This window comes from Canis lupus, chromosome 12 (assembly GCF_003254725.2).
Source record: "Canis lupus dingo isolate Sandy chromosome 12, ASM325472v2, whole genome shotgun sequence".
Taxonomy (NCBI): domain Eukaryota; kingdom Metazoa; phylum Chordata; class Mammalia; order Carnivora; family Canidae; genus Canis; species Canis lupus.
Window position 1 is genome coordinate 65,682,880 of NC_064254.1, and position 20,184 is coordinate 65,703,063.

The 20,184-nt window shown below is 35.3% G+C and overlaps 1 protein-coding gene across 5 annotated transcripts in view; it reads left to right on the forward strand.

The window, feature by feature from the left end:
• AFG1L (AFG1 like ATPase) overlaps positions 1-20,184 on the forward strand; it is a 203,945-nt gene that overhangs the window by 79,734 nt on the left and 104,027 nt on the right. For all 5 annotated transcript variants that reach the window (XR_007401347.1, XR_007401345.1, XM_049092448.1 and 2 more), the window contains exon 6: positions 4,039-4,138. Coding sequence is in view for 3 of the 5 variants with exons in the window: in XM_049092448.1 (XP_048948405.1) it covers positions 4,039-4,138 (100 nt within the window). In the remaining 2 variants the exon portion in view is untranslated. The remainder of the gene's footprint in view (positions 1-4,038; positions 4,139-20,184) is intronic.

Consider the following 20,184-nt stretch of genomic DNA (forward strand, 5'->3'; position numbering starts at 1 on the left):
TATGTCATTGTTTGAATGTGTATTCCTTAAGTAATACTGTTTGTTTACTATGTTTACTAGCTAGTAAAATCCATCTTTTATTTTATTTATTTATTTTTAAAGATTTTATTTATTTATTCATGAAAGGCACAGAGAGAAAGTAGAGACATAGGCAGAGGGAGAAGCAAGCTCCCTGCATGGAGCCCGATATGGGACTCAATCCCGAAAACCCGGGATCGTGCCCTGAGCCGAAGGCAGATGCTCAACCACTGAGCCACCCAGGTGTCCCCAAATCCATCTTTTATGTACTATCTGTTTTAGATAATGCCATTTATTGGAATGCTTACATTCCATCTATTATGTATATTCGGTAATAACATTAGTTACTGTTTATTGAGTACTGTGTGCCTATGTTCTTAACTACTGTACTATATGCTATGTACCATTCCATCTACAGCTAAAATTCTATTCAGCTACATATAAATAATATACAATTAAACTAGCATATATATACCATACACAGATAATAATCATAGCTAACTACTTTCTTATTTTACTATAAGAATTTACTATAAGGATCATAACAATTTTTCAAGATAGATAATTATTACTACTTTCATTGTATTGAAGAAATAAGGGTCAGAGAAGTTAAGTAACTTGTGCAGGGTTACACAGCTAGTAACTTAGTTTGAATTGATCATTGGTGCTCTAATTCACTAGTAGTAACAGCTATGCTATATATTCTCTTTGGTATATGATGTCTTGTGTCATGTGGCTCTGGAGCTGAATAGGCTTTTAGTAGATATTTTAAATGATAGAATCTAAAAATTATCCTTAAGCCTATTAATCCTGGTGCAATACATTGCTGATACCCTACAGAATAATTTTTTAGGCATTTTATTCTTAACAATCATGTCTGCAATCACCACCTCACTTTTAAAATTGAATCCTATTAGTAGTCTTGATTTTTAACTAGTTATTATTGGCCTTTAGGTGATGTTAATTAATATAATATTTATCTTACTAGGGAGCTGAATGAGAATTATTGCTGCTTAAAAACAAGAACATATGTACTCTTGAATTTGGGGAATTTTAAAATTATGTTTTGGTAGCATTCAGAATACATTTGCAGAATGTATTCCTTGTTAGCTTGGTCATCTTTCCTAAGTATGGCATTTCAGTTTTGCCTGTTGTGTCAAACATACTGTAATTTTGTTTGAGAAATTTGTCTTGGTAGATTGTTTTATGCTGAAATAAAAGAGTAGCTTTTCCTCAAAGTTTTCTTTAGGGTTTCATTATGTTGACTTTGAATATTTATGTTTTTTGTTGAATCATCTATGATTCTGAAGAATAATACTAAAGGAAACTGATTTTTTTAAAAAAATGTTATTTCTTCCTGTCGCTTTTAGGGACACTGGATAGATGTTTTACTAATATGGTCTAAAAAAAAAATTCTGATGAGCAAAATATCATGCAAAATTCTCCTCCATAAGCTATCAATATCATTTAAAAAATAGTTTTGACCGTTTTTGTAAAACAGGAAAGCTATTAAAAACTGCTAATAAAAAATAGGTGCTTATTTTTGTGCTAATACTAATTACTGATAATGCATGCTTATGTTTGTCACTCATTACATGGCACTGTACCAATCAGTGTGTGACTGAGACTCGAGCACTTACATATGTAAATTAACCATTAGATTTTTTTTTTTCTTTTTTACTTAAGTGAGTCATAATGGAAAGCAACTCTAGGTCATAAAAAATCTTTTCTCTTTAATGCTAATGAAATGTCTCCCCTCTCTATATTAGCAGACTACCCTTATTGGTAATCTGTAGCCTTCTCTTTTGTTCCTGGTGGTAATGAAATGCTGGATGCTGAAAAAGCCCACTCTCCAAGAATGTGTGGCCAATTGTCTTCTGTTCACTTATACTGTAAAATTACTGTTCCCCAGCAAAGCTGAACAAGTGCAGGGACAAGATCAAAAGAGTACACATTGGCACCCGGCTACCCCAAGTGACTCCTGCTTTATTAATTAGCCATAGCTTCTCCAAGTTAATTTACTCTGATAGAGCAAAAGCATTTTGTAATACAAAAACAACAATTTATGACCCAACCACAAGTCTTTATTTTTTGCTTTTCTTCAACTCCCAGTTTAAACTTTGCACTGTGTTATATAAGCTGAAGATTTCTTCATGTCTCTAAACCATAGGACGCAAAAGCTATTTTTAATTTTTTTTCAAAAACATTAGTGAGATAGTCAATGGCTATTTTTATTTTCCAAAATTGGGCAACTTTTAATTGCAATCATTCTCTTTGAAAGTCAGTGTATTGGGAACCCAATTTAAAAGTGCACTTGCTTCTAAAATTTGCAAGCTTGTTTGTTCTCTCATCAGAAATGCCACTGGTGTTTAAGCATTTGAAAAGGGCCTTCTCTGTGAGTATTTTTGCGGAAGCAAAATTGGACAGTGATCCTAAGCTCCAAATTAAATAATATCACTTTCCTAAATAATTAAATAGTCCGACTTTCCTTTTCATTTTAATCACCACTTCATAAGTTCCCGAAGTCTTTTTAATTTAAGGAATCTTCAGTAGTTTTCTAGTTAATGTTTTAAAGTTATAGCCTGAGACAGTAAAAGAAAGATCTGCACGTCCCTATTTCCTGGTTTTGTTTTGTTTTTTTGTTCAGGTGGGAAAGAAATAATAAAACTTTGGCATAAAACATCAGCTGAAAAGAGAAAAGAGATGTAGACCTGTATAGGTTGGGTGGTGGTTTGTTGTGTTACAACCACTTAGTTGGTAACTTTCAGTATTTTGATCTAATTTGAAAGAATTCCTCCGGTTTTTAAGCTCTAACATAGTTGAAAAATAACAATGTGATATTTATTGTGTGATATATTTTGTGAATATAAAACAAATTTTATTAAATTTTCTAAAATACTATTAAAGATCAAAATGTTTTTACATAAGTATCTAAAACCCATATTATCATATTTATAAGGGAAGGTACAGTGATTAATATCTACCTTCACTATACATTTGTTTTTGAATTCAACTCCCTCCCTCCTTAATTCCTCTATTTCTTTGTGATTTTTAAAGAGCTTTTTAAGAAGTTATTAAGCTTACTTGTTAATTGTGGATTTTAAAAAATTTTAGAAAAGATAGTTGTATGTATCTCTATAACTTGGATGGAATGGTTTTATCTATATTATGCATTTCTGCTTTTGTCAGAAGTAATATTTTAAAGAACTGCACGAACCATTCTTGTAAGATATTTCTTTTCTTCTTTTTTTTTTTCCTAATGGAAGGAATATTTGTGTTTGCGAAGGTTAGCAGAGGCTGGCTGTGCTGGAAGTGACTGCAGTGCCTTTTGATTATTCATGGACAGTAATAGAAGGCACTTAAAAAGAACAATGAAATTGCTTATTTTTGTGATGGGCCATCTGTTGAATTGTTTTGTGCAACAATTGCACAATAGTATCTATGTCATATCATTCTATTTTCAACAGCAGCTGATTATGTCTCACTGGCTATTTGTCCTTATTTCTAAAGTGCCATAACCATTTAAAGTCACCTTTTCAGGGACCTTTGCCAGAAAGGTATTAGAAATATCAATCAGCTCGTTTATTATTCTTTTTTCTTCTTTTTTTTTTTTCTCTTCTCTTTTTTTGGGGGGTGTGGTTGGTGTGCGGGGTCTGTGATAGGAGTAGGAGGAGGGATTTGGTCATGTTAGCTCTAATTAATTAGACTTCCTAAATGTTTAGGACAATTATCTGTGCTTTCCACCTGTAGTTTATAAAAGAAGTTAACATCGAACCATTTGATAATTTGTGTAGAAATGATAGGCTTGCAAAAAAGAGTCAAGTTTAAAAGACTACCATACAGTCTTTCATGATTTTAATTATCTACTCTTTTCTTCATGATGATAATTAGAATTTTTCTCTTGGAATTCACTTCCATCCTTAAAAAAAAAAAAAAAACAGAGAGAGAGAGATAAGCCATTAGCAAATTTGTTAGAGCAGAAGTGAAATTAAAATAAAACAAATGTGTTGTTGTCCATAGGTCACTGACATTGCTGATGCCATGATTCTGAAACAGCTTTTTGAAAATCTGTTCAAAAATGGGGTCGTCGTTGTGGCAACATCCAACAGGCCACCGGAAGGTAAAAACAAACATTGTGTTAGTCTCATCCAATTAGGTGGAAACTAACAAGCTTTGAAAAATCTATAGTTTTTATACTCATCTTATTGTGTTAATAAATATGATAACTTTGCATATGATTAATTTTATAACAGACAATCTAAAAGTCAGTTGATATTTGTATTTGAAAAATGTTTATATTCTTAAGGTAAATCCATGTGATCTCCTGTGTTTGATGAACTTGCTGTTTTTCTCTAAGTATTTGATATATCATATGTTCATATCAAAAAATGATGCTGGCAGGCCAGGTCTGAGGGAGGACCCAAAAGGGGTCCTGTAGGACCAGCCAAGAGGGTCCTTAGCTTTGTTCAGGATGGAAATTAAATATAAGTCAACAGGAAGTGAGAGCAGAGTTTACTGAAGATATAGAGAGAGCAGATACAGACAGAGTGACTGAAAAAGTTGGAAAGGAAAAGAGCATGAGTTCGTCTTTGTTCAGGGTCTGAGATTTTTTATTAAGGACCATGGCGTAGTGTATGTGTCCTTTCAGGCATCAAGGAACCGGTTAGAATGAAGATGAGGCCCAGGTATTATTTTTTGGAGCTAGGGGGTCCTGGTGTTGAGATGTCTAGCTTTGGTGGTCTGGAATATGCACATGACAGCTTTATCTAGTCATTGTCACCTGGTCCTTCCTTAGATGTTATTTATTCTGAAGAAATCATTAACTTTGTGTCCCTTAGAAGGAGGACATACACTATTTGCATTCTGTGGCATGTGTAAAGTGGAGTCGGGGAGCAGGTCCTAGCGAAAACAGAAGCAGGAAAAGGAGCAAAAAGCGGATTTTTATGGAATTCTTTAGTTTCTTTCTCTCAGAAACACAAGCCTTTTAAATTACTTTTTAGAGGCCATAAAAGAAACAGTGAAATGAAGACAAAAAACTCCTAATTGAATCTTTGACTTAAATCTTGCCTGCATATGTAGTTTCTAATCCTTAATTTATCTCTAAAGAAGCACTGGTGGCTTATTACTTAAGAATTAAAATGCAAGTAATATTTAGATAAAAACAAGTTTAAAATGTTACATCTCTCAGCCTGTAATGTGGTCAACTGAAGGCTGAAGGAACCAAAACTAATGTTTTATACATTCTTAATGTTAATATCTTTCTACTCTGGAATGGTCTTCCAGCAGTTCTCTGCATGGCTAAGTCCTTACCTTTTTGAGGTCTTTACTCAAAAGTTATTTTGCTAATGAAGCCTAGACTTACCTTTTTTTTTTTTTTTAAAGATTTTATTTATTTATTCATGAGAGACAGAGAGAGAGAGAGAGAGAGAGAGAGAGAGAGGCAGAGACAGGCAGAGGGAGAAGCAGGCTCCATGCAGGGAGCCTGATGTGGGACTCGATCCCGGGTCTCCAGGATCACGCCCTGGGCTGAAGTCGGCGCTAAACCAGTGAGCCACCCAGGCTGCCCACCTTTCTTTTTGAATCTGCAACACCCCCCCTTTTTTTTCCTGGCACTGCTTCTTTTCTTTTCTCTTTTCTTTTCTTTTCTTTTCTTTTCTTTTCTTTTCTTTTCTTTTCTTTCTTTTTTCTTCTTTCTTTTCTTTCTTTTTTCTTTTCTTTTCTTTTCTTTTCTTTTCTTTTCCTTTTCTTTTTTTTTCTTTTCTTTCTTTTCTTCCTTTCCTTTTCTTTCTTTCTTTCTTTCTTTCTTTCTTTCTTCTTTCTTTCTTTCTTTCTTTCTTTCTTTCTTTCTTTCTTTCTTTCATGTATGGACTTACTATATAATTTATTTATTTCCTATATGGTTTTTTTCTCTCTCCTCTTCTAGGGTGTAAAATATTCGTGAGGGTAGCGTCTTTTATGTCTTCTGTTCACAGATAAATTCTAAGCACCCCAAACAGTGCCTAGAACGTGGATGGATCCTCAGTAGTCTTAGAATGAATATTGAACGAATGCATGTTTTTAAAAACTCTCTATGGTTGCAATACTGAGAATAGATCATAGGGTTGAGATTTCAAGGTTGGAAGTAAGGAGACCATTTATAAGAGCATTGCTGCAAACCTGAGGGGAAATGATGGGGCAGTGAAGGTAGTGAGAGGAGTCAGATTCTGGATATATTTTGTAAGCAAAGCCAAAAAGGACTTACTAATGGAGTGAATATAGGATATTAAAAAAAAAAAAGAGATAAGGATCAAGAAGTTTTGGCTTGAGCAATTAGTAGGATGAAGTTACTATTTCCTGAGATGGGGAAGACTATAGAAGCTGATTTGGGTAAGAAGGTGGAAGGAGGGGTTTCTCTAATGATGAGGCGGATGCATATAAGAGTTTGGATTTCAGTGGAAAGGTTTGGACTGGAGATAAAAATTTGGGAGTCATTGGTACTAAAGGAAGTTGGTAAGAGCATCCTGTGAAGGAAGAGGAGAACCAAGAGAGTGCCAAGAGAGGAAAAAGAAAGTGTAGAAAGGAATGCATGGTCACCCTTGTTAAATGCTGCTAAGAGGTGAAGATGAGGTTGGGAATTGACTATTGGCATTAGTGACTTGGAGTTTATTAATAATGAACCTGAAAAGAGCAATGTAATAGTATGAGTTGTTTTTTTTTTTAATAAGCCATGTCACTGGATAAGTTACATTGAATTTGCAGTCTGTTATCACCTAGATCTTACTTTGTGAGCCACTGTCAAACTAGCTCTGTCTCATTCTATTTTTGTGTAGTTGATTTCTTTTTTCTTCCTATTACATTTCAACTTATTAGTCTATCTACATGGTTCTATTTTATGATTTATGTTTGATTATATTTGATTTACATTTGTATCTTTTTGAAGTATCATTCTAACAAGTTATTTTTAGCTATCCCTACTAACTATGACATTTATAAAATGGCAATCATGCCTTTATATTTTCAGTCACTCATTAATTAAAATGTGTAAATAGGATAGGACCAAGTTTAGACCCCTGTCTAATAGTATACCACAGGAATTCTTATTTTAGGGAGACATCAATTACTTAATACTTTTTTAAAAAATTATTTATTTTAGAAAGAGTGCAAGTGGAGGAGGGGACAGAGGGAGAGAACTTAAGGAGACTCCCTGCTGAGCATGGAACCCGACTTGGAGCTCCATCCCATGACCCTGAGACCATGACCTCAGCTAAAACCAAGAATCTGATGTTTAACAGACTGAGCCATCCAGGCACTGCAATTACTTAATATTTTGAATCCAGTTATTCAAACAAGTGCAGTTACATCTAATCTGTTATAGTATAAGACAGTTATGAATGGTTCTGTCAGATGCACTTATTAAAATTTATATAATGTTATAGATAGCATTCTTGTGACTTACCAGGGTGGCAACCCAATGAGACAAGGCAGTGAGTTCTTTCATATTATATCATTTATCAAGACTCTGCTTCAGCTGACTGTTGAGTTAACAGTGTCATCAGTATTCTTTTTTTTTTTTTTTTAAGATTTTATTTATTTGAGAGACAGAGAGAGTGACAGAGAGCAGGAGTGAGGAGGAGAGGGAGAAGCAGGCTCCTTGCTCAGTGGGAGGGGCTTGATCTCAGGACTCTGGGATCATGACCTGAGCCTAAGGCAGATGCTTAACTGAGCCATCCAGGCGCCCCATCATCAGTATTATCTTTAGACATTTAGTGACAAGGTGTGCTCATAAATAGCAAAGTGCTAGAACAAGCTTGGAACATCCCCCCTCCCCCATAATGACTACTGAAAAAAAATTGCTGTTGGTTCTGGTAAACTGAGGAAGGATAGTTACAAGGAAAGGTTAATGAACATTCTGGAGCTAATAGCTTTGTGTTTTTTTTTTTTAAGACTTTATTTATTTATTCATGAGAGACAGAGAGAGAGAGAGAGAGAGAGAGAGAGAGAGGGGCAGGCTCCCTGCAGGGAGCCTGATGGGGGACTCCATCCCAGGACCCTGGGATCACGCCCTGAGCTGAAGGCAGACTCTCAACCACTGAACCACTCAGGTGTCCCTGGAGCTAATAGCTTTGTAGGAGTGAGTTACAGGCTCACCAAGGTGGCACATAGAAATTTGAGGTGGAGTACCACTTTTCCAGAGAAGACTGAAAATTCAAGATGTAGAATTGCAAAAGTTGGGCATTAGCCACAAACTTGAATCCTTTCTTTAAATATAAACCATAGACAGATGCCTAGGTGGCTCAGTGATTGAGCATCTGCTTTTGGCTCAGGGTATAATCCCAGGTCCAGGGATCAAGTCCCACATCAGACTCCCCTCGAGGGGCCTGCTTCTCCCTCTGCCTATATCTCTGCCTCTCTCTGCATCTCTCATGAATAAATAAATAAAATCTTTAAAAATATATGAACCATAGAGAGGATACTGTTATACATTTGTCTTTTTTTGGCCATGGCAGACGTGATCATAAATGGCTTATTATTTTAATATAAAGAAGATGGCTTTTATCTATTATACCAGCAAAAGATAAAAGTTTAGGACAAAAGTCAGTGGTTGCTAGAGATTACAGTGGAAAGGTATTTCACTGCAAAGGGGCAACATGAAAGAATTTTTTGGGATCATGAAGCTTGTTTTGTATCCTGATTGTGGTTACATGTATTCAAACTGATAGAACTGCACACCAGAAAAGTTAAGTAAAATTAAGAACAAATCACATGGATATTCAATGGCAGAACAGAGATTAGAACCTAGGTTTTGTGACTCTTAACACATTGTCCTCTATCATCTCTCCTTGTTGGTCATCAGGGATTTTTGTCCATCCTGTCCTAGATAAAGCGGGTGTCTTTCCAACCATCAAAATACATTTAACATTTTCTTTAGGTCACTGCTTTTAATGTAGAGACCCTACATATGTTGTTACTGTTTTAAAATAACATCTACTAATTCTCAGAGTGTTACAAGAGGTGGGGGAAGAATCTTCTTGTTGAGGGTTCTCTCCCAAGTGCTGGAGAGAGAATGACCCCTTGGAGGGATTGAAAGGTAGCCAGTGTGGCTGGAGTGCCATGAAGGAGGGGAAGTAGGATGCAGTGAAGTACAACATGAATCTGGAGAAGTGACAGCTAGAGCTTATAAAGCAATAGTTAGGACTTTGGATTTTATTCTAAGAGAAATGGGAAGTTACTGAAGTGCTTCAAGTTGGGACTGACAAGGTCAGAGGAGAAATATCAATGGATGTGGTGTGGAGAATGGGTTATGAAATGGGATCTAGTAATATGGTGGATTCAGTGAAGACATATTAGGAGACTCTTGCAGTATACTGGGTAAGAAATGGTGTTAGGTTGGTATAAGGCAGTAAAATTGTTACCCAGGGGGCTATTTGGCAATGTTTGAGGCATTTTTGGTTGTAACAACTAGGCAGGATGGAGAGGGTACTGCTACTGGACTGTCATAGTTCTGTAGAAGCCAAGAAGTCTACCAGAACGTCCTATAATCTGTAGGTCTACCCCCCACAACAAGGAATTATCCAGCCAGAAATGTCTGTAGTTCTGAAGTCGAAAAATTCTGATATATAGGTTATTATCTATGGATGGAGAGGATAGATCTGAAAGATATTCAAGAAGTAAAATGAATAGCTCCTGGTCATAGTGTGAATATTGAAGAAAAGTGAAAGGGAAATGTACAAATTGTTTTAAGATTTTAGGCTTGTACAACTGAGTGGTAATGCCTGTCACGGAATACAGACAGTATAATCTGGAAATTAAAGGTGGAAGATAGCACTCAGTGAGAAAAATGTTTTCTCCCTTCGTTAATTTTTTTAGTCTCTCTGTTTAGTTTTTTTCCACTTCATTCATTTCATTCCCTCCATTTCTAGTTGTAAAGCATCAACTGGATAAGAATGGGGATTATTGTTGATGGAATCTACTATCATACCATAATCCATTAACAGCTTATGATTTGTCAATTAATAGACAAATTATTAATTTTACTAGAAAATGATAAGAAACATTTAATAAGTAACTAATAATTTTAATGGGAAAAAAATTGATAGCCAAATGAAGACAACACCAGAGGTTAGGAACCCAAGAGAGAAAAGTCCCGTAGAAGAGAAGAAATGGAAGCAACACTTGAGGGGGGCGGGGAGGTGAAGGGAATAAGGTACCAATGAGTAACTTCCTGTATGTTACTTTTTTCTCATCCTAAATTTGAATTCCTATCTTGCTTGGGTCCAAGGCCTTACCCTCTGTACCCCATGTAGTTCTTAAAACCCCAAACCATGTTCGGGATCCCTGGGTGGCTCAGCGGTTTGGCGCCTGCCTTTGGCCCAGGGCATGATCCTGGAGTCCCGGGATCGAGTCCCACATCGGGCTCCTGGCATGGAGCCTGCTTCTCCCTCTGCCTGTGTCTCTGCCCCCCCCCCCCTATGTCTATCATGAATAAATAAAATAAATAAATCTTAAAAAAAATAACCTAAACCAGTATCAGCTAATGATTACTACTTTAGCTTTTAACCTCCTGTTTGCTTGCTGCTGGTCTGTAGGGATTTTCCTAGTTTCTTGCAAGCTCAAAATAGGTTTAGTATATTTTAAACAGCAGTTGTAGTGCAAAATTTGTAATGTAACTATTTTATATTTTCTAGGATAATCTGGTTAAGGCTTTTGAAAGTGAAACAGGATTTTGGGTCAGATCCATAGAAATAGGAAATTGCTAGCAAATTTTCAGGTAAACTAGATCTAGATATAGTTTGTATTTAATTTCTTATCTTTGTAAAACCTCAATTAGATGATTTATTTGTCATCTAGGGAAATACTTTATATGGCTCATATACAAATAGACATAGTTTTACTTTTCAATGATGATGCTGTTGGGTCATTAGAAAAGCCAAAAAACAAAATTCACAATTAAAATTTTATATATATGCTACTCAGTTTTTAGGTTCTGAAATAAAATTTTGTTAAATACATGAAGTTTTATTAGAGAATAAAAGGTATTTAAGAGCATGTAGACCCTAGCAATAAATTGATAATAGACACATGGATTAAATTAATTGAAATAGAGATGCCTGTGTGCTTCAGTGATTGGATGCCTGCCTTCTGCTCAAGGTGTGATCCCAGTCCCATGTCAGTCTCCCGTGGGGAGCCTGCTTCTCCCTCTGCCTGTGTGTCTGCCTCTCTCTCTGTGTCTCTCATGAATAAATAAATAAATCTTAAAAAAATTAATTGAAATGTGAAATTAATAAATTTAAGAACTTAATTAAAAAAGAATACATTTTTATGGGGAAATAAAATATGTAAATTCATTTCAATGTGCCTCTTTGACAGTAAAACAGAGTGGTAATAACCCTATTGACGCATTCTGGTCTTTCTAATTTTAAATTTACTGTTTATTACAATGAAAATGCTGCAGGCAGCATTAGAATGCCCAAGAATAATCCTGTGTTACTTAGATTATCAGGCAACAACACTATGTGATCCTTCCTCAAACAACATATCCACATTAAATAAAAAGCTAGATATTACTAGAAACTTGGCTAAGAGTTATGTACACACGTACAACAAATGTAATTTGTCATATTAATGTTTCTAGGGAGAAAAAAAATCCAGTTGTGTTCACTATAAAAGCTACAAGCATTTGGCAAAATTCTACATCTTTCTTAATAGAATCACTCCCTAAAACAGAAACAGATGGGTAGTTTCTTAATATATCAAATATGTGTATATCAGTTCAAAAATCAGAATCATGCTTAGTGGATACACTGGTATTTCTACTGCAAGTATGAACAAAGGATGCCAATTGTCACTCTTTAACATTACACCACAGTAGAGGCAGAGACATTGTAAGAACAACTAGGAGGTTAGGGAGGGAAACCAAGGAGAAACCATGTATCTTCATTTTAGGAGATTAGTCATACCATTTCTTTTTCAAGGTTATATAAAAAGAAAATACCATAATATGGGAACAATAAGTAGAAAAGAGAGAGAATTATTAGAAAATTTCTGTTTTAATGTTCTTTAAACATCAAGAAAACATAGACTGTGTGATATAAAAGACCTACACAGAGAAAAGACAGATTGAGTTGAAACCTTTTTTATTAAGAAATCAGCTGAAATAAAAGAAAGCTAAGTGAAATGAAAAGGATTAAGTTAATTAAATTAATAAAAGCATTAGATGCACTATAATATAGAATTGAAATTACAGAAAATGAAATCAGTGATGTAGGAAAATAACTTATGTAGAAATAGAATAAAGATAATAAAAATGATGAAAAAAAAAGTAAATAAGTGTCCTGGAGGAAAGAGGTCTTAATGTGAGTTTACTAAAACGAAATGGTTGAAATAAGAAAATTGATGATACCAATGAGTGGAAAGTAAATGAATATTTGTAGTTACTGCTTGCTTAGATATTTGTAAATTTTATTCCCTTTGGAGAAAGTATTTGCAGATCCTGAGTGATTGTATCATCATTTGTTGTACTTATAACTAGGGGAATACACAGTCAAATATTTTAGAATTTAAGATATACCTTCTACTTTTCAAATAACTAGAACAAAGATAAAAGAAAAAAAATTTTAGAACAAAAACTAGAAAGCAGAAGAAACAGCAAAAAGTGTGGGTAAAGAACATAAAACAAGATCAGGCATGTTGACAGGAAATACAAGTGGATTACATTTCTCTATTAAAAACTAAAACTTCTGATATGGCTAAGTAAGCTCCTAGCCAAATGGCCTTCTTTGCAGGCAATAATAAATTTGTAAAAAAAAAAAAAAAAGTATATAAACTATCTGAAGGTCTTAGAGAGTAAAAAATATCAGGCAGATTCTAGAGGGAAGATAAAACTTGGAATAAAGTCCGAAACTGGAGAGACTGTCCATTTTTTTAAAAATGGCTATCACCTTTAGGGCAGGTCAAGTCAGTGGTACATTGAGTAATTGAAATTCTGATAGAAAATCCACAATCTTTCTGGCCTGAAGGACCAGATGGTGGAGTTTGGGGCAAGAATTACTGCAGGAAAATGGGAAGTGAACCCCAAAGTGAACTCTATGGATGTAGCCTCAAGTTCTATGCATAAATCTTGCCCAAACCTCTGACTGACCTCTGAACCATACATTTGCAGGGTAAATCACAAACTTCCTAACTAAAGTAGGGTAGGGGCACTTGGGTGGCTTAGTTGGTTAAGTGTCTGTCATTGGCTAAGGTCATGATCTCAGGGTCCTGGGATTGAGCCCTGTATCAGGCTTCCTAGAGACTGCTTCTCCCTGTCCCTTTGCCTGCCACTCCCCTTGCTTGTATTTGCTCTCCCTGTCAAATAAATAAATAAATAAATAAATAAATAAATAAATAAATAAAATATTAAAATAAAGGTAGGGTACTGAACTGAGATTTCTGTCTGTAGCTTGAGTCATCCAAGGTAATTTCTTGCTAAAACAAAAATATTGACACTCTTTAGAAAATGAAACAGAATCCACAAGGTCCAGGATACAATCTTAAAGTGAAGAATGAGGAAAATATGATCCGTCCTCAAGAGAAAGAAAAACAATCAACAGAGATCAACCCTGATATGACCTAGATATTGGCATTAGAGTTTAAAGCAACAATTAAAACAATAATTGTTAGAGAAATGAGGTAAAGAAAATATGTTCATAGTGAATGAAGAGATAGGAAACCTCAGAGAAACAGAAATTATAAAAAAGTAACAGGTTTAAATTTTAGAATTAAAAAGGACAGTATCTTAAGTAAAAATTCACTTGACGAGCTTAATAGATAATGAGATAACTAAGCAAGGAGCCAGAGAGCTTGAAATTATTCAGTATGAAGACTTGAAGAGTAAGTAATAGAAGAAAAGAAAGTCTTAAGAATTTGTAGAACTATTACAAGCTTTCTAACATATTTCTAATTGGAATCCCAGAAGACAAGAAGACAGAATAAAGCAGAAAAACTTTTGAAGAAATAATGACTGAAAATTTCCTAATCTGAGGAAGACATAAATTTATGGGTTCAAGAAGCTCAGTGAAGTTCAAACAAAGTAAGTACCAAGAAAGCACTGGTTGGCATGTTGTAGTCAAACTGCTAAAAACCTAAGCTAAAAAGAAAATCTAGAAGGCATTTAGAGAAAAATAGCATATTAAATACAGGGGACCAATGATTAGCTTTGGGTGACTTCCATTAGGAACTATGGAGGCCAGCGACTGTGGAATTACATCTTTACACTGGGGGAAAAAAAACCTATCAACCTAGATATGAAACTTCCTTCAAGAATAAAGACAAAATATTGGGACCTCACCAAAATAAAAAAGTTTCTGCATAGTAAAGGAAACCGTCACCAAATGAGAAAGTCTGCTGAATAGGAAAAGATACTTGCAAATGATGTATACAATAAGGGGTTAATATCCAAAATCTATAAAGAACATAGAGAACCTCAAAAACAATACCAAAAAACCTCCAATCATCCAATTAAAAAAATGAGCAGAGGACCTGATAGACATTTTTCCGAGGAAGTCATACAGATGGCCAACAGACACATGAAAGCGTGGTCAGCATCACTAGTCATCAGGGAAATGTAAATCAAAACCACAATGAGATGTCATCTAAATGCTTGTGAGAATGGCAAGTATCAAGAAGACAAGAAATAGCAAACATTGGCAAGGGATGTGCACCCTTGTACATGGTTGGTGGGAATGAAAATTGGTACAGCCACTGTGGAAAACAGTATGGAGGATTCTCAAAAATAAAAAATGACATATGATCCAGTAATTTCATTCCTGGGAATTTACTCAAAAAAAACAAAAATACTAACTTGAGAAGATAAATGCACCCTTATATTCATTGCAGCATTATTTACAATAGCCAAGATATGGAAGCAACCTAAGTGTGCATATCGATAGAGGTATGGATAAAGAAGATTTACTGTGTGCATATGTGTATATATAATACATATAGAGAGTTGTCAAATCACTATATTGCACACTTGAAACTAATATAACATCAATCAACTATAGCTCAATTAAAAAGAATAAAGACAAAATAAAGACATTCTGACAAAAAAAAACTGAAAGAATTCATCACCATTGGGCTTGAACTATAAGATATTTTAAAAGAAGTTCTTTAGGTAGAAAATAAATGATAACAGATGGACACTTGGATCCTCTAGAAGAAATGAAGAACATCAGAAATGGTAAATATTGGGGTAAATAAATAACTAGTTTTCCTTCTTAATTTTTTAAAAATTGAAATAATTGTGTCTTTGTAAAATTATAATATTGTCTTCTAGGGTTTATAATTATATATAGATATGATGCATATGATACCTATCACATAAAGTGGGGAGTTTAGATGGACTTATATTGATGTAATTTTTCTACATTTTTTGTGAAGTGATAAAATATTGATTCTAAGTAGACATGAAAAGTTAAGGATGTATATTATAACCCATGAAACAACAACAAAAGTAATATAAAGGCCAAGAGACAAATGAAAAAGGAATTTAAAAATGTATTTAAAGAATCCAAAAATGTCAGGAAGAAATGAATAGAAGAAAAAACGGGGGTGACAAAAAGAAAACTAATAATATAGACCTAAATATTGTGTATCAATGAACTAAACATTCCAATTAAAACAGAGACTATCAGAATGGATTAAACATTTCAGAAGATACAATTTAAATGTAAAGTTAGATTGAAAGTAAGTGGTTGCAAAAGATATACTATACAAATAGTTACATTATGAAGGCTGGCATGAGTTTATTAATGTCAGATTAAATGACTGTGGCAGGCACTGCTGACCCTGTGGCCCCATTAGAGGATGCTTATGCTGGGCTCAGCTTCACCTTCTTCAGTTCATGGCCGCAGTAGGCCTGTGCCCTTGACTCCTGGGCCATGGTGTGAGAGTTCATCTGCTAGGGATTTCAGTTGTAGGTAAATCACATATTTTATGGTAGTTTGTAGAAAATAGTTTTGAGCCTAAGATCATTTCAACAAGAGGACATATTTTGTCTAGTACCAAAATGAGCATGTAAATTCCTAATCTGGGACATAACTGCACAAGAATGATTTTCTGCTTTACCAGAATGTACTATTAGTTACCTTCAGCTATAATAATTAGTGATACCAAAAAGAGGAAATATTTTCAACATTAAGGGATCGATTAAGAGATCTTTAACAGCAAGGACTATCTAATTTTGTCGTTGACATTGCAGGAAATAAGTGTGATATTATCATAAAAGGGAAATCATGGAGAGAGATGCTAAGGACTCCACTGACTCATCCATACAGTTTTTATAGAGAGCAGTGCAAAAAAACCACAATGAACTTAAATGAACTCTAAAGAAATTTGTTAGAGAATCCATTCATTCACACTAATACTCCATCTGGTAGTAAGGACCTCAGAGTACAAAGACAACTGTTATTTAGAGTCCAAGTGAAAGCTGTTGTTAGCTAAGCCTCAGCCACTCACACACTTGATAATGAAATAGATGGTTCTAAAAGTTAACAGGAGGGTTGGAGTCTCTGCCACTGATTTTTGCCTGGCTGGTGTTGGGTTGTTGTCTTGCCCAAAAGATTCCCAGAAATACAGAGGTTCTGTTCTCTCATTGAACACTTCAGTCAAGATAGTGATCCAGTAACTTCCATTATAAAAGGAAGCTCTGGTGTGAAAAACTACTTCATGGGTGTTAGACTTCACTGAAAATAAATATGTAAGTATATGGATGGTAGTATTTTTATAATCAAGACTTTATGTAACATTTTGTGAAGTTTCTCTCTCATGGTTCTTAAGACCAAGACCCTGTGGAGCCTGTAATTTCTTGGCATCCCATTATCACTCTTACAGGGGATAGCACCCTTTAAAATGCTGTAGGATATCTAAAGTGAAGGGCTGGTAATTATTAATTATTATTATTATTATTTTTTATTAATTATTATTTAAATAAGAAATGGATTTAGTTTACAAGCATATTTGTAGAATTGATGGGAAGGATTTCTTCTTCCTGCCATCATCTCTGTAGCAGTTTTCATTGAAAATATTAGCTAAGGATATATGCAGTAACTCAACACCAACCAATAATAGATGTGTAGATCACCCTAACTTTTTTTTTCTTAAAGATTTTATTTATTTATTCATGAGAGACACACCAAAGAGAGGCAGAGACATAGGCAGAGAGAGAAGCAGGCTCCCGGTGGGGAACCTAGTGTGGGACTTGATCCCAGGACCCTGGGATCACAACCTGAGCTTTGGCTCAGATGCTCAACCACTGAGCCACCCAGGCACCCTAGAAAATGTTTTTAAGCAAAATATAATGAAAATGTAACATTGAAATTTTTAGGAAGTTGCTAAAACAGTTCTTTGAGGAAAATTTGTAATTAAAAAAATTTTTTAGAGGAAGAAAAGTCTCTAAAATCAGTGACCTAAGATTTTACCTTAAGAAGGCAAGAAGCAATCTATCAAATGGGAGAAAATCTTTGGAAATCATATATCTGATAAGGGTTTAATATCCAAAATATAAAAAGGACTCATGCAATTCATACAACTCATACAACTCAATAGGAAAAAAACCCACAATCTGATTAAAAAGTGGCCAGAAAGATCTAAATACATTTTTCCAAGGAAGATATACAGCTGGCCAACAGGTATATGCAAAGGAGCTCAACATCACTAATTGTCATGGAAATTCAAATCAGAACCTCAATCCGTTGTCACCTCACACCTCTTAGAATGGCTGTTATCAAAAAGACAAAAAATAGCAAATCTTGGTGAGGAACTGGATGAAAGGGAACCCTTGTGCACTGTTTGTAGGAATGTAAATTGTTGCAGCCATTATGGAAAACTGGAAGTTCCTCACAAAATAAAAAATGGACCACAGTATGCTCTAGCAATTCTACTTCTGAAAACTGAACTCTTAGATGCAGGGAAGGGATTGATGGTTGCCAGAAGTGAAGGGTGGAGGGTGGACAAAATGGGTGAAGATGGTCAAAAGGTGCAAACTTCTAGTTATAAAATAAATAAGTCCTAGGGATGTAATTTATAGCATGATGACTGTAGTTCATAATACCATATTGTATATTTGAAAATTGCCAAGACAGTAATCTTTAAGATCTACTTTAAGGGTAGATCTTTTAAAAAAATATTGTAAATTATGATGATGGTAACTGGACTTATTGTGAGCATGAGCAATCATTTTGTAATATATACAAATATCAAATCATGTACACCTGAAACTAATACAAAGTTGTCAATTATATCAAGTTTTAAAATTTTATTTAAATTCAATTAATTAACATATAATGTATTACTGGTTTCAGAGGTAAAGGTCAGTGATTCATCAGTCTTATATAACACTCAGTGCTCATTACATCATCTGCCCTCCTTAATGTCCATCACCCACCCCCATCTCCTTCCCCTCCAGCAGTCTTCAGTTTATTTCCTATGATTAAGAGTCTCTTGGGACACCTGGGTGGCTCAGTGGTTGAGCCTCTGCCTTCAGCTCAGGGCATGATTCTGGTGTACTGGGATCAAATCTCTCATCAGGCTCCTCGAGGGGAGCCTGCTTCTCTCTCTACCAATGTCTCTGCCTCTCTCTCTGTGTCTCTCATGAATAAGTTAAATCTTTAAGAAAAGAAAAAAAGGGTCTCTTATAGTTTGTCTCCCTCTCTGATTTTGCCTTGTTTTATTTTTTTCTCTCTTCCCCTATGATCCTCTGTTTTGTTTCTTAACTTCCACATATGTGTGAGATCTTATGATAATTTTCTTTCTCTGATTGACTTATTTAACTTAGCATAATTTCCTCTAGGTCCATTCACGTTGTTGCAAATGGCAAGATTTCATTTTTTGATGACTAATATTCCTGTGTGTGTGTGTGTGTGTGTGTGTGTGTGTTGTGTATGCACACCGCATTTTCTTTATCCATTCATCTGTCAAAGGACATCTGGGCTCTTTCCACAGTTTGGCTATCGTGGACATTGCTGCTATAAACATGGGGGTGCAGGTGCCCCTTCAGATCACTACATTTGTGCCTTTGGGGTAAATACCCAGTAGTGCAATTGCTGGGTTGTAGTAGCTCTATTTTCACCTTTTTGAGGAACCTCCATACTGTCTGTCTTCCAGGTGGCTGCACCAGTTTGCATTCCCACCAACAGTGTATGAGGGTTCCCCTTTCTCTGTATCCTTGCCCACATCTGCCATTTGCCGACTTGTTAATTTTTAGCCATTCGGACTGGTGTGAGGTGGTATCTCATTGTGGTTTTGATTTTATTTCCCTGATGCCCAGTGATGTTGGCATTTTTTTCATATGTCTGTTGGCCATTTGTATGTCTTCTTTGGAGAAATGTCTGTTCATGTCTTCTGCCCGTTTTTTAATTGGATTGTTTTTTGAGTGTTGAGTTCCATTAGTTCTTTATGGATTTTGGATACTAGCCCTTTATCTCATATGTCATTTGCAAATATCTTCTCCCATTCTGTAGGTTGTCTTTTGATTTTGTCGACTGTTTGCTTTGCTGTGCAAAAGTTTTTTATCTTGGTGAAGTCCCAGTAGTTCGATTTTGCTTTGCTTCCCTTGCCTTTGGAGACACATCTAGTAAGAAGTTGCTGTGGCTGAGGGCACAAAGGTTTCTTCCTGTGTTCTCCTCTAGAATTTTGATGGATTCCTGTCTCACATTTAGTTTTTTTTTTGTTTTTTAGATTTTATTTATTTATTCATGAGAGATAGAGATAGAGATAGATAGATAGAGAGAGAGAGAGAGAGAGAAGCAGAGACACCGGGAGAGGGAGGAGCAAGCTCCATGCAGGGAGCCTGACATGGGACTTGATCCTGGGTCTCCAGGATCACGCCCTGGGCTGAAGGCGGCACTAAACCACTAAGCCACCTGGGCTGCCCACATTTAGATCTTCTATCCATTTTGAGTCTATTTTTGTGTATGGTGTGAGGAAATGGTCCAGTTTCCTTCTTCTGCATGTGGCTGTCCATTTTTTCCAACACCATTTGTTGAAGAGACTGTCATTTTTCCTTTGGATATTCTTTCCTACTTTGTTGAAGATTAGTTGGCCATAGAGTTGAGGGTCTATTTCTGGGTTCTCTATTCTGTTTCTTTGATCTTTGTGTCTGTTTTTGTGCCAGTACCATACTGTCTTGATGATTACAGCTTTGCAATATAG